This window comes from Platalea leucorodia, assembly GCF_965183815.1.
Source record: "Platalea leucorodia genome assembly, chromosome: 3".
In the NCBI taxonomy this organism is placed as follows: domain Eukaryota; kingdom Metazoa; phylum Chordata; class Aves; order Pelecaniformes; family Threskiornithidae; genus Platalea; species Platalea leucorodia.
In genome coordinates this window covers 112405553-112419741 of record NC_138825.1, presented here as the reverse complement: position 1 = coordinate 112419741, position 14189 = coordinate 112405553, and the positions used below count along the sequence as shown (strand labels likewise).

Here is a 14189-nt window from a genome sequence, read left to right as displayed (position 1 = left end):
GGAATTCATAATGGGACTAGTTTGGACTATTCATCTCAAGGCAGAAAACGGCTTTTAAAATACTGAAGCGCATAGGAAAGTTGTCAGTGATTGTCCTGCCCTCTACTTCCCTCATCCATTCCTTGCTTAAGGTGTTCATCAGATACTTTCATCACTCAAGACAAATACAAAATTACTGAAACAATCGTTTAAAAGAGTGTAAGAAAATAAGTATTCACAGGCTATTACCCCATCAGACTACAGAAATGTCTACACAGACTGACATCTAGAAACAGTCCTCAGCTCTGAGTCAGATCTGATCTGACACTCAGGTGTCTGCGTAACTGCAGCACTTTTAGTCTGATTTAATAAAACCTGGCTCTCAAGTCTCTGGTGCTACATAATGCATTAATGTGTTCATACAGCTTTTGATCGGCTCAGAGCACATACTAAACTCATGGATGTTGGCCTTGTACATGTCATATAGATATACCCCACAGCTAATTGCTGATTTTCTGGAAGTGGAATATATATACCTTACATACTCTAACTACTAAGATTCCTTGAAAGTTTAAGGCCTCATTTTAAATGGTTCTGAGCATCTCTAATGCTTAGTGAATTCCAAAAAGAAGATGCAAATACTTCACAGTCTTCAAAGTAGACTGCGAACGGGTTGAGGAATCAGTCTCCACATGGTAATAAGAATGTCTGTCTGAAGCTGGACATAAATAAAGCCAGCTTTCCTCTCATGGTGAAAAGAACATTCTTGGTTCTCAAAAAAAACCCATATTTTGAACTAATAAAAGTCCGTAGTTTCTCCTGGTCTCAAGAAATAGTAAAATATACTCTAGCTGCATATTAATCTAAAGAAGCCAGTAAAGGACATTACCAATGCATACAAAAATATCACTGGCAGCATGAAAGGTTTCAAGTGAAACCACTGTGACATTCCTCAAAATGCCAGTATCCAAGAGGACAGAAAAAAAAGAAAGGAAAAAAGATTTCTTTAACCACAGGCAAACTGAGGCCACAAAGGCACAGGCAGGCCACATGGACACTGTGGAACTGATGAGCAGCCCAACTTTAAAGAAGAAAAAAATATTTTGAAATTTAAAGTGTTGATGAAGCTTATCCAAATGTTCTCAAGCTTTTTTTCCTTTTGTAACTACCACTGTGCCTGTAGAAAAGACAATATGAGCCAAATATGCAGGTCACCATGTTGAAAACTACAATTATATGAAAAAGAATTTACTGTTACTGACAAAAGCCAACATGTTTTAAAAAGCTGTGAGTCCTAGGAATTTATGGTACAATTTATATTCCCCACTTTTATTCAGCTCTCCTCTTAATATTATCTGCATAAAAAGCATGCAAAGAAATTTATCAGACAAAAGAGCTGTAGTAGTTCTCAGCATTACCTCATGCTTTCTACATCAGTTCGCAGATTAAAAAGGAACCGAAGATTTAAAAAATTGTCCAGCTCCAAAAGAGCTTTCAAACAGTGCAAAATTAATGAGTGAACATTACAGAGCAAAAAGAAAAAGGTAAAAATACCAATGAGGCCAAGCATGCTTTATCTCCTACAGATTTTCAAAAGATTTTTAAAAAATGTGAAGCATGTTTTCTTTTTCATAAATTGTCGTAGCTTCAGTGAACACTCTCAGCCATCACAGTACTATGGATTGAGGATAAAGTACTAAGGACTGAGGATTCATACCTCAGTGGCACATCATATTAAAGAAGTGCCTGGTTTAGGCACCCCACCCTATGATTATTTTTCAAGCAAGAAAAGATCATATTTCTTATATTTCAGAAGTCTGATGCTTATTTTTTTTGAAGTTATCTTTAGTGTTTCCATTAAAATAGGCCTTACCAAAATCTTACTGATTTATGCCTTTTATCGTTTCTCTAATAAACTGAATAAAAAGTCTCTTTTATATCCTAAATGTAACTTAATAGAGACGATCGTAAGGTCTTACCGGAAGCTTTTGAAGAGAGAGATGAAGATGCAGAGTCATGGGAACAAGATCTTTCTCTTTTCATAGGACTTCTCTTTTCTGAAGTAGAACCTGTTTCATGAATAATAGTAGGGGAAAACAAAAAGAAAATATAATTTAAGTAAATCTGTAAGAAGGCACAGCTACATTGTCGAAGTAGGAAAAAGCACACAAGAGTTTGTGCGGGTTTTGTCCTCATTCTGACACTGTTTTCAGTGTGGAGAGTATCTGTTTCTACCACACAATATTGGCTCAGCCTATGGTCTAATCTAACTATGCTGAGCTGCAATAACTTCAAAAAATCAATGCTGCAGCCAGGAGCTCGTAATTTTAAGCATGTCTCAACCATGTTTTCTCTTTCTACCCATGTCTTACTTTCCTCACTAATTCAGTGTCAGGGAAACCAACAGGCAACAAGCCCTATTTTGTCAGTATTTTATGAAATTATCTCCTACCACATACATTACGGCTGTACGGCCAGATTATATCTCAGCTTTTAGTGATGAAAATCCATATTTGGATGGCCACCAAGGATATTCACTTGAGGTTCCTAGCTTAGGCTTCTAAATTAAAATGATTGTATCTGTACAGTTTTACCATGATAAACAGAAACATAAGCACTGCCGGCAGAAAACTTAGGCTGTACGTCTACCTCAGGTGTTCTGAATTGGAGTCTGGAAGAGCATACCATAGTTCACGGACTAGGAAAGCAGCCTTACAACTTAGATGACTAACAGCTTAGGTGCCCATTTGACTCAGATCACATACAATCTCAGCATACTTCAACTAAAGGGACAGAAGTACTCATCACACCTAAAGGAGGCCTCTATTGTATGTCTGAGTCTGAGTCTGACCTCAGGTATTTCATTCCTCTATGAAAAGTACATATTTGACTAAACTAAATACTTTTGTTCTGCCTGTTCTGCTAGCCTTATTATCAATGAGTAAGAACTTAATAGGTGAACAGTAACCAGCTCTCTTCCTCCTCATAGTATAGAAAAGGAAATGAAGGCAAGCAGTTTGAGATTTAAATAACCTACGGGGGTAAAAATCCCTTGTTTTCCATAGTTGCAAGGCACAACAGACAGCAAAGAAAAATGTAAAGAACTTAAGGATAACTGCTAACGCCCATCAACTATCACTCAAAAAATCCCCCAGCAGTTCCTGGGTAAATTTTTGTTTGTTTGTTTACACATTTATATGTTCCTAGTTGCTCTTTTAAGAAATTATAAACTCACAAACTCTACACTGTCAATTTGAATTCATGGTCATTTTCAAGGAGTACTCAGAAGTTACTATGTTCAGATATATTTTCTAGCCATACTATTTAATGCCTTACAAACTAGAGACTACTCAGCTGTACTATACACAGCTTCCTTTGGAGGCATCTTCATCATTGTCAGTACGTAAGCATGGGTTCGGCAGTGTCAGTCAGTGACAGTTTAGGTGGAGTTGTCCCTGCTGTGAGGGAGGAGATCGAGTCACCGCTTCCCAGACAGCAAAGCGCACACTTCCCTGCTGCAGGGAGGGCAACACAGCAGAGCACTCCCAACAGTGAGCGTCACTGCAGGTACCCACTCGAGCTCCACTTTTTGCAGCTGCCAGAGCATACGGGGCAAAGGAGGGAGGGAGGGAGGGAGGGGAGAGAAGGGAGCCAAAAAACAAAGAGAGAGAACAGATGCAGCAGCAGGACTGCAAGAGATTAAAATGCTGCAGCAGCAGCAGTCCTTGGGAAGGGAGGGTGAGAAAATATAGGTTCAATGAGATGAGGCAAAACCAAGGGGCAGAGCTGACTCAGTAAAGCTAACTCCAGAAACCCTCACCGAGTAGGTGTACATACAATCCTGCTTTTTCTGATACAACTCAATCATTTTACAGCATCTTTTATTATCACTACTAATAATACCTTCTGTTGCTATTTCTTCATCTTCATTATCAGTGCTGCTTAGTTTCTCTGGGTCACTTTCTAACACATCATTCACAACTGCTTTCTCTGTGTGAATTTCTGAGCTCACGAAGTATGCTGCCAAGCCAAGTTCTTGCTCCAAGGTTGTCCTTACCAAAGAAGATGAATTTATTAAACGTAGGTCACAGTATCTCAATGATCTGGAGAGAAACAAGAGGGGGTAGTATGAGAACTCACTGTAATCTACTCCCTCATTTCTTTTACAAACACAGCCAAAGGGGAATTTTTTCATGATATGCTTAAACTACGGATGAGACAGATAGAACACAGTATATCTTTTGTGCTTAATAAGTTTACCACTGTGGTGTATACATACACTTTTCTTTTTCTTAATCCAGTTATGCAGCTTAATCAAGTGCCTTGCACATTAGCATCAGCATAAGAAAAAAAATAATCATTTGGGTTCTAAGCCTAACACACAGAATAGGATTCAGCTGAACATACAAAAGCATTTAGTGCCATCTTAATGGCCCCAAGGCATCCTGTCTGGCTTCCAGCTGCCACTCCAAAACGCACTGATCTCTCCACACATCCTGTAGCACATATCTGCATGATGCTGGGGTGTCTCAGCTACCCTAAGGTATCTAATGTAGCTATACTTTTTTTTTTTTACATACCCTTATTCTCTCCCCTAGACTGGGACAACTCTCTCAATATTTTCTGAGCTATTTATATCTTGCTATAAACAGGAGGTTACTATTAATAATATGGGGTTTGTATTTATGATGTAAAAACTGCCAAAAATGGAAAAGAAACATCGTGACACTGAAATCTGTTTTCTTCTCTCACAAGTAATTACACAGTTAATCTTTAGCCGTTTGGTAAGTAATAGATAAAAAACCATCACTGAGAAAGTACTGGATCTTCTTACCGTGGCAAAGATTCCCCTTGTGGATCCATACCACTAAATATCAATATACAAGGCAAACCTTCCAATTCCAAATAGGTCTGTGGCCTCCAATCTACATCTTCAATTTTCTGCCAGACCTGTATAAGGTAAGAAACACTGGTGGACATATCTATATGGCACAAATAAAAATACAGAAATATATACTTTTATCATCTATTATATAAATCAATCTCTATAGTGGATGGATGTTCCACCAAGGGAAGCCACAGAGCAGAGCCATTTTCAACATAGGTAGATTGCACAGTTCTTAGAGCATTACAGGTAGCAATCTGCCTGCTGCAAGCCTGAGGAGATTGGGACAGTACGCTCCAGTCTGAAAAGCCTCCCAGTTTCCCAGCTCCATAGCACTGAGACCGGGGCATATACAGGTAGAGTGGATATGGTACAACAGACAGCTGAGTAAAGCTGGGTAGGAGCTTTGGGGGAGAGAAGAGTACAGAGGGTTGCTTCTTGTGGCAGATAATGTATGGATGTCTGAGTCCAAGGAAGAAAATGAGCTAGGAATGAGACTTTTTCACCTTAGAGGAATAGGGGAAAGCTGGAAGTGTTCAACACACACATACCACTGTCCTCACTTGCTACCCTCTGAAGTCTCCTGCTCTCCCCCAAGGCTATCAGTTTTCCTGATGACTTCATGAGAAGTTTGATAACTAGATCTATTGTTTGACCATTTAGCATCAGGCTGTACTGCTTTACTCACACCAGTCAGTCCTTTTTGCTGTAAGACTGAACTACAGATAAGGAATACACAGTAGGACCAACAGTACGACAACTCAGCCTCTGACATTCGTACATGTACTACTATTACGCAAGTCAGAGAGGATAACCAGGATGTGATTCAGAACTAATACTGATTTTTCAGAATAAGTTATGCCTAATTTATAGCAGAATGAGATCAGCATTAGGCCCTGGATCTCAGATGACTTCATCTAACATGTGTTGAATCAGACATAGTACAGAATGTACCGAATATATATTACATCATCCTAGAATGTAAATACATTTTTGCTTTGGTGATCAGATGATGGTAATATTATGAAAAGCAAGGCAGTATCAGAGGCTTTTGTTAAACAGCTGATCCAAGACTCTGGACCTAAAGGATATAAATTAATCCATAAACCAACACATGATCCAGAAAGCATAAAGTTCTGAGCTGTGAATACCAGGGTGTTCTAGGACCCATAACTAGCATCACTGATTTGGTGCCTTCATGCCACTTGCTGATGACAAGAATAATATAACTCTCAACTGGTCACTGATTAAAATCTTTTTGCACTATGATGATTTTGTGAGAAAATTCTGCTAAACTGTGACAATTTCATTTGGCTTTTTTCCTTATTGTCATGGTCCCTGTGGATAAAAGCAGTTCACCTGTTTGGGAGGGTTGCTGCTGGAAGTCAAGTTTTAACCATATTAGTTAATACTCCACTGAGTATTAACCAGAGGTAGGACAGCAGAGGAGTCACAGACAGTGTGCCTAAAAGATAAAAGTCATGTTCCTTATGATACTGGTAAGACCCACACTTCAGCTCATGACCATAACTCTCACCAGTAAAGTCTCCCCACCTGCCCATCTAACGAAACTTCCCAATATATGTCATTCTGCAAGTTACCTTTAGTTGCTCCACAAAGTGTTTCCCTATTGTGATTCCAGAATTAGGATTTCCCAAGATTATTTCAAAGTTATCTTCAAGGGCTAGTCTTTCCCTTACATTATACAGACGTTCATATGCCACTGCAGCCAGCGGAGTACATGGAATTCTCAACACTACCATGAGGCCATGACCACTAGGACATTGTCTTGAAGAGTTTATTAGGTTTTGGGTGATTTCCAGAGTTTCAACTGAGGTGTAATTCTTCATCTGAGAAAGTCCACACACTGCCATCATAGCTGCAGAGTAGTGTTGTATGAGGACAAAAGTCCTTATCACTGCACTGTGTAATCTGGGGAACCTGAAATAAATGGTGAATTAAATAGTGAAGTATTAAAGGCTAAAGTGAAAAAGCTAATTTTTACAAAATATAGTAAACTCAGGATCTTCTTCTGTAAAGAATCCTTCATATCTGCTATACAACAGAATCTCACCAAATTTGCAGTTGGATAGTCTTTGCAAGGCATCATTTCATAAGCAGAACTGATGTTGTCTCTCTGTTTCTTAGCAAGATTTACTAAGCAAGTAATACAGTAAGGTTACATCACTTTAAGTTATCAAGACTTTACTGCTCTTAAAAAAATTATCGCAGAATATTTGCTAATGCACTCAGTAGTATCATTAGTCAAAATTATATTCTCTTATCAACAAGAATAGTGTTCTTCATAATGTGTTATTCTTAAGGGGTGGAGAGTGGTGTGGTGTTTCTCTTGTTTTCTTACTGAAGCCCTGAACCAACTTACTCTTGTTTCCAAGAGGACTGAATACATAGGCAGCATCCAATGAGAACTCCAAGTTTCCAAGCTCAGGTACACCCTGTCTCAGTCCCCAGTCTATGGAAGGGAGAGCCATGGATATGCAATAGCTTTCTGTCCTCTGGTTTTCACAGAAATGAAATCCAGGTGCCCAGTAAAAAGAGGAACCATGGCTTGCTCAAAGAAGTGCCTGGTATGTGTGATCAGAGCTCCAAAGCACCTTGTAGCAAGCCCCAGCAGTTAAGTGTGGATGTGCTCAGTCTCCCAGTTAGCAATACAAACTCACAAGATTTTACTTGTCCTGCCTCATTCTCCTCCTCAAGGATGAGGAGAAGGCTGAGGTACTGAATGCCTTCTTTGCCTCAGTCTTTAATAGTCAGACTGGTCATCCTCGGGGTTTTCAGGCCCCTGAGCTGGGACATGGAGATAGGATGCAGAATGAAGCCCCAGTTGTTGAAGAGGTGGCAGTCACCAACCTGCTCCTCCACCTGGATGCCCACGAGTCCCTGGGCCAGATGGGATCCACCCGAGGATACTGAGGGAGCTGGCAGAGGAGCTGGCCAAGCCACTCTCCATCATTTATCAGCAGTCCTGGTCAACCGGGGAGGTCCCAGCTGACTGGAAGTTAGCAAATGTGACGCCCCTCTACAAGAAGGCTCAGAAGGAGGATCCGGGGAACTACAGGCCTGTCAGCCTGACCTCGGTGCTGGGGAAGGTCATGGAGCAGATCATCTTGAGTGCCATTACATGGCACGTGTGGGACAACCGGGGGATCAGGCTCAGCCAGCATGGGTTTATGAAAGGAAGGTCCTGCTTCACTAACCTGGTCTCCTTCTATGACAAGGTGACCTGCTTGGTGGATGAGGGGAAGGCTGTGGATGTTGTCTACCTGGACTTTAGTAAGGCCTTTGACACTGTCTCCCACAGCATTCTCCTGGAGAAACTGGCTGCTCACGGCTTGGATAAGTGCACTCTGCACTGGGTAAAAAGCTGGCTGGACGGCCGAGCCCAGAGAGTGGTGGTAGAGTCAAATCCAGTTGGTGGCCGGTCACAAGTGGTGTTCCCCAGGGCTGGTTGGGGCCGGTCCTGTTCAATATCGATGATGTGGATGAGGGGATTGAGTGCACCCTCAGTAAGTTTGCAGATGACACCAAGTTGGGTGGAAGTGTTGATCTGCTGGAGGGTAGGAAGGCCTTACAGAGGGACCTGGACAGGCTGGATCGTTGGGCCGGGGCCAGCTGTATGAGATTCAACAAGGCTCAGTGCCGGGTCCTGCACTTGGGTCACAACAACCCCATGCAACGCTACAGGCTGGGGGAGGAGTGGCCTGGCTGAAAAGGACCTGGGGGTGTTGGTTGACAGCCGCCTGAACATGAGCCAGCAGTGTGCTCAGGTGGCCAAGAGGGCCAATGGCATCCTGGCTTGTATCAGGAATAGTGTGGCCAGCAGGACCAGGGAGGTGATAGTGCCCCTGTACTCAGCACTGCTGAGGCCGCACCTCGAGTACTGTGTTCAGTGTTGGGCCCCTCACTACAAGAAGGACATTGAGGTGCTGGAGCGTATCCAGAGAAGGGCAATGAAGCTGGTGAAGGGTCTGGAGCACAAGGCTTATGAGGAGCAGCTGAGGGAGCTGGGTTTGTTTAGTTTGGAGAAGAGGAGGCTGAGGGGAGACCTTATTGCTCTCTACAACTCCCTGAAAGGAGGTTGTAGCGAGGTGGGGGTTGGTGTCTTCTCCCAAGTAACAAGCGATGGGACAAGAGGAAATGTGGTCAAGCTGCGCCAGGGGAGGTTTAGGTTGGATATTAGGAAAAACTTCTTCACTGAAAGGGTAGTCAGGCATTGGACCAGGCTGCTGAGGGAAGTGGTTGAGTCTCCATCCCTGAAGGTATTTAAAAGATGGGTAGATGTGGTGCTTGAGGACATGGTTTAGTGGTGGACTTGGCAGTGCTAGGTTAATGGTTGGACTCGATGATCTTAAGGGTATTTCCAACCTTAAGGATTCTATGATTCTATGATTTTTATAGATCCCAAAGAGTTCATTCACAGCTGCACGTATGAACATAATGTGTCACTACTCTTTTGCAGTGATTCTAGACTTGCTCCACAGAGACCAAGGAAAAATGATGATGTATTCTCAAGCTCTGATGATGCTCTGAAGTTTTTGTTGCTGATTTAAGTGTACAAACCACAGTGATATGTCTACTTCTCTTTGTGGTCCAAGTGCAGTATACACAAATTCTATAAATCAAAATCAGCCAGGGTCAGCAAGTGATAACATTGGACAAAAGTAATAACAGATTTGAAATTACATGATGATGCAATGTTAGATTATTATAATATAAAAGTAGCTACTAGTCACAACAAGAACACACTCTAAATTGGGCTAAACAGTGTGCACGTTTGTAATAAGAGGCAGCCTAGACTGACTAGATTACAGGCCAAATATATACAATAAAGATGGAAGGAGAAAATAAGAATGAGTGAAATGCCCTCGCATACACAGCTGATTTGTGGGACAGTAAGGGGATAAAAAAAAAAAAGAACCAGGCTTCTAGCTAGTAACTCAAGTCACTAGAATGAACCTCCTAGATTTCCTGTGTTAAACAAAGGAGGGTACCGTACCTCTTTCCCAAAGCCATGACCATTGCTTCAAAAGAGCTGTCGTACCGAAGCAGTGGAATACTATGTCCAGAGAGGGTGGACTCAATGAATTCTGAGAGTCCAAAGTATTTCTTGTTTTCATGGTATAAATCTACACCCTAAACCAAATAAAAATATAAAGGTAAAGTTTATAAATTATTAATTTACAATTGATTAACCGTTGGTATCTGACATACTTGCAATCACATTCTCTAAAAAGCATACATCTACTCAGACATATTAAAACAAGGAGAGAAAGAAACAGAATTAATTTTTTTGAGACAACTGAGGCTTGACCCAATTTTTCCTTCTCTCTCTCTCTCTTTTTTTCTCTCTCCCCACTTATGCATATACAGAGACAGAACAGCTATGTGTGGAATAAACATGCATACATATGAAGAAAATCCATGTATGTACATACATTTATGCAGTAATGCACTAGAGACAAATTTTCAGATGGTTTCCATTTATGCAGCTCAAAGATTTTTAGCAGAGCTACTACAGTTTATAGAAGATATAAAAGGAATAAAGAAAAAAAGCAAAAAATGACAGGATAAGCAAAGGGAAAAAGAACTTGCCACAGACTGAACAACAAAAAGATGCCATGCAAACTTCATTCTTGTTTACAAAAATCATGGGGCCTCCACAGTTTTGCCAAGTATGTAAATGTAAAATAACTTATGAAAAGCTCACAAAAGCACCTCAAAGCATCCATCTTACATTGCTGTATGAAGAAGGCCAGTGGATCTCATTGTAAGGGCTGATATGAGTATGCTGTGTCTGCAGCGCATAGGGGAAGGAAGTCACATGGAGGGTCACAATATTTGGCGCCTCTTTCACCTCCCTGCAGTTCAGCAGTCTATCAACAAGTCCTGTAGACAGTTCTGTTTGAGGATAAAGGCTATGCATAGCACTGCAAAAAAGAAACCCAACACTCTCCAAAGTGATCAGCACAAGGGAACATTTGTGTCAGTGTAATAGCTTTAACCTGGATGTGACATCAAAGTTAAACATGTACAAGGAACTTAGGACTCTGTTCTTTGCCCTGCTTTTGTTGCATAGAAGGATGGGAAAAGAAATGCAAATTATTTCACTGCAGCTGAAAATTTCTGTAAGTCTGATGATAAACTCCCTAGCTAGCAAATTACCAGTCCTTTACAGCTACCAGAATATGAGAGATAAAGGATGAAAGGAAGCTGATGTTTTGGCAGTTACCAATAGACACATAGTCCTGTAGTAACTTTGGCCAGATTGTTAGTGCTGCCCTTAAGAAAATATAATTCTTACCTACAAAAATCAAGATGATAGAAAATGACAGACAGTAAGTCAGTATGACAGAAAAACAGAGGGAAACTACCTGTGATAGAGCTATTATGAAAGGGAAGAATAATTATTGTTAGGGCAAATGCCAGTATCATGGAACACCTACAGTCAATTCCTTGCTCTGGTGTAAAATTTCAGTCCAAATTTATGCTATTTAATTTTTGGCATTTACCTGCAGTGACTAAGTTACAAGCCTAGTCACTGCAGGCTCCTTCTGTTACCAGCAGAGAGAGATAAGTAACTCCAGAAATTGGTTGTGTCCACCCATGATCTCAGTCAGCCCTCAGAGATGGCCGTGTCTCTGCTGTGACTATGTGGACAATCCCAGGCAATTACACTCCTGTTTCAGGCACCTCATTTAACTGACTTCAGTTAGGTGGCATGGATCCTGCTCTGCAGAATAGTCACTTAAGTATCTGTCACTTACATATCTTTATTAGATAAGAGGAAAAAATATCAGAGTTAAGCAGCAATGCAGGTACTTCCCTACCACTCAAGGATGTTGTACAAATAAATGCCTTAAAGGCTGTGACAGCTGTAATAGGTCATGTAAGTTCCTAAGATACAGAGGAGTTGAACAGGAAACCCTCACATGCAAAAACAGAGTTTTGGTGAAAACCATCATTCTTAACCAGTGTGAAAGAGAAGACCTTTTCATTTCATTCACAAGCAAGATTCCGTAGTTTTTTGGTTTCAGAAACACTACCATGTTCTCAAAGTTGGAATATGTTGGTGTTTCTGGAATTCAGTGTGTTCTCCAAGCTCCCCAGTGCCTCAGGAGCCCGAAGGCAAAAGCAGCCCAACTTCTCAGCAGGCAGATTGTTGAGAAGCCAAGGAAACAGGGCTCTCTGAGGGAAGCAATGAGTTATGCAAGTGAGCTGATGGGGAACTTGGTAAACATCAGATAGAAACCGCCCTGCTTCCCTGGGAAGTCTACCTGACGTTACTATGTATCCAATTCTTAGGAATCAGTGATTCTGGATAGAAAAAACATTGTACTGGATAATTTCCAGTCAGTTACAAAAACAAGCAGCAGTGTTGGCTCACTAGTTGTCTCCTCACTGTGGAGGGGTTTTGCATGTTTTACAGCCCAGAGGGGCTGACAGAGGACAATGAGCTCTGTGTACTTTCACAGGAAGCTTTCCTTTGAACAAATGACAACCAGCCAAAAAAACAATAGCTGTGGCTGAAAGAAGATAAGAATGGTGAGCAAGGAAAGCTGAAATGTTCCACAGAGGCATAATATAATAGGCAGGATAAGAATAAGTCATGAAGGACCTTAAAAGAAAACATGTTTATTCAACGCATGGGAAGAGAGAGTTAGCAGAAAGATGCAAACAAAGATGAAGGAAGGGATAAATCAGAAAGCTGATCTTGAGAGCTAATGCAAACAATTATTTCTCTAAAAACAAGTTACCGTTTTTTTACCTCATTAGATCCCAGTGTGCGTGATCATGGATTAGGACAAACAGTGTATGTGGATTCTGCATAGAGTTTTGTAAAAAGACTTTGAATTTAATCTGGGCTTCTGCATCTAGTTTCATGACATACTGTTCCACCCTCTGCTTTGTAAGATGTTCCTTTTCTAATCCAAGTTCTAATAAAATACCTGAAGAAATGGAACAAATGTCAGTATTTCCAGATACAAATGCATTTAACAATTTCCTGTAAATCTAAAATAAAGCTAACTAATGAGCACCTGAGTGCCAGAGATGAAACAAAGTCTGCTGATAAGTCACTTCGGAGGGTGGAACACAAATCAAGAAATCAATTTTCTCGAAGGAACCCAAATCAAGATTTTGAGTGCTGGAGTCAGCAATTGAGCAAATATGAGACAGCAATTTCTGAGCCACTGCTAGCTGGAATGGACGAATCTGATGTCGTTCAATCTCATAACCTAGAAAAAGGCAAAATTCTGTTTAGAGATATGCCCGAAGTCTAATCTAACGCAAAATGTTAGAGTCTGGCAAAGAATGATTGATCTACTCTTTAAGTTACTTTGCTTATGAACCGGAGTTCCAGTTTAAGAAAATCTATATGAAATATGCAAAGAAATCTTTCTGCATTTGGGCATTTTGGTCCTATAAGTCTCTGAAATATCTGAGAGCTGAAACTGAACTTGTGCAGTAGCATTCTGCTACCATAGAAGTAAGACTTGGAGCTTCAGAGCCTCCAGTACCCCACGGAATGAAGCAGAGCATCCATTAGCATAAACCTGGATATCCCAAGACATGAGTTGTTGTTTGCCTCAGGACCTTTGCCTTCAAGAGCCTAGAACTCTGCCCAGATGGATCTAACTGCACACCCACAGACCTGGTCTCAAGTACCCTACTCTGTTACCTCTTTAGAAAATCCTCTTTACTTACTTGTACATGCAGCTGCTCCAGTTTCATTCAGTGCTGTTGGTTTATTCACTGAAGCAGAAAGTGATGAAGAGATGTGCCCTTGATTTTCCTGATAAAATTTCTCCAGCAAAAGATCAATGTCACCCTCTGTCAAATTGAAGGGATAGTGGAATAAACATCCATGTTAATAAGAGCTGCATTTCACACTGATTTTGTTCTGTAGGTCTTAAAGAGCTTTATATATGCTAGCTAGTTATCCTGCTCTTGGCTCATTGGCTGTTTTATACAGGAACCTTCTCGTTAATTTCTATTGCATCTGTTTTTACAGCATATCACTAATAAAATGCAAATCAGGCCAGGGAATGACAGACCAACTCTGCAGACCACTGGCTAGGACATTTATGGAGGATGGCAGAAAACTAGCCTCAAGGCCCTGATGCCAACCAGCAACAACAAAGACATGAAATTGGCTTAGTTTATGTTCAGACCATGAAGCCATACTGTTCACTAATAAGGATTACAAGAAGCTTTGGAAAATCTGATAAGTATTTTTAAATCCTTCACATTTTTGAGAGACAGAAAGAAAAACAATTCCCTATAAAACTGAAAGAGAAATATGAGT

At 40.8% G+C, this 14189-nt stretch overlaps 1 protein-coding gene across 1 annotated transcript in view; it reads right to left on the bottom strand.

The window, feature by feature from the left end:
- The window catches only part of GREB1 (growth regulating estrogen receptor binding 1), a gene marked incomplete at both ends in the record, with an annotated part of 63663 nt that overhangs the window by 24568 nt on the left and 24906 nt on the right, over positions 1–14189 (bottom strand). Inside the window, 9 exons of the mRNA XM_082307269.1 lie at positions 1959–2048; positions 3883–4082; positions 4814–4929; positions 6466–6805; positions 9882–10018; positions 10620–10812; positions 12651–12831; positions 12922–13119; positions 13589–13714. Of these exons, the coding sequence (XP_082163395.1) occupies positions 1959–2048; positions 3883–4082; positions 4814–4929; positions 6466–6805; positions 9882–10018; positions 10620–10812; positions 12651–12831; positions 12922–13119; positions 13589–13714 (1581 nt within the window). The remainder of the gene's footprint in view (positions 1–1958; positions 2049–3882; positions 4083–4813; positions 4930–6465; positions 6806–9881; positions 10019–10619; positions 10813–12650; positions 12832–12921; positions 13120–13588; positions 13715–14189) is intronic.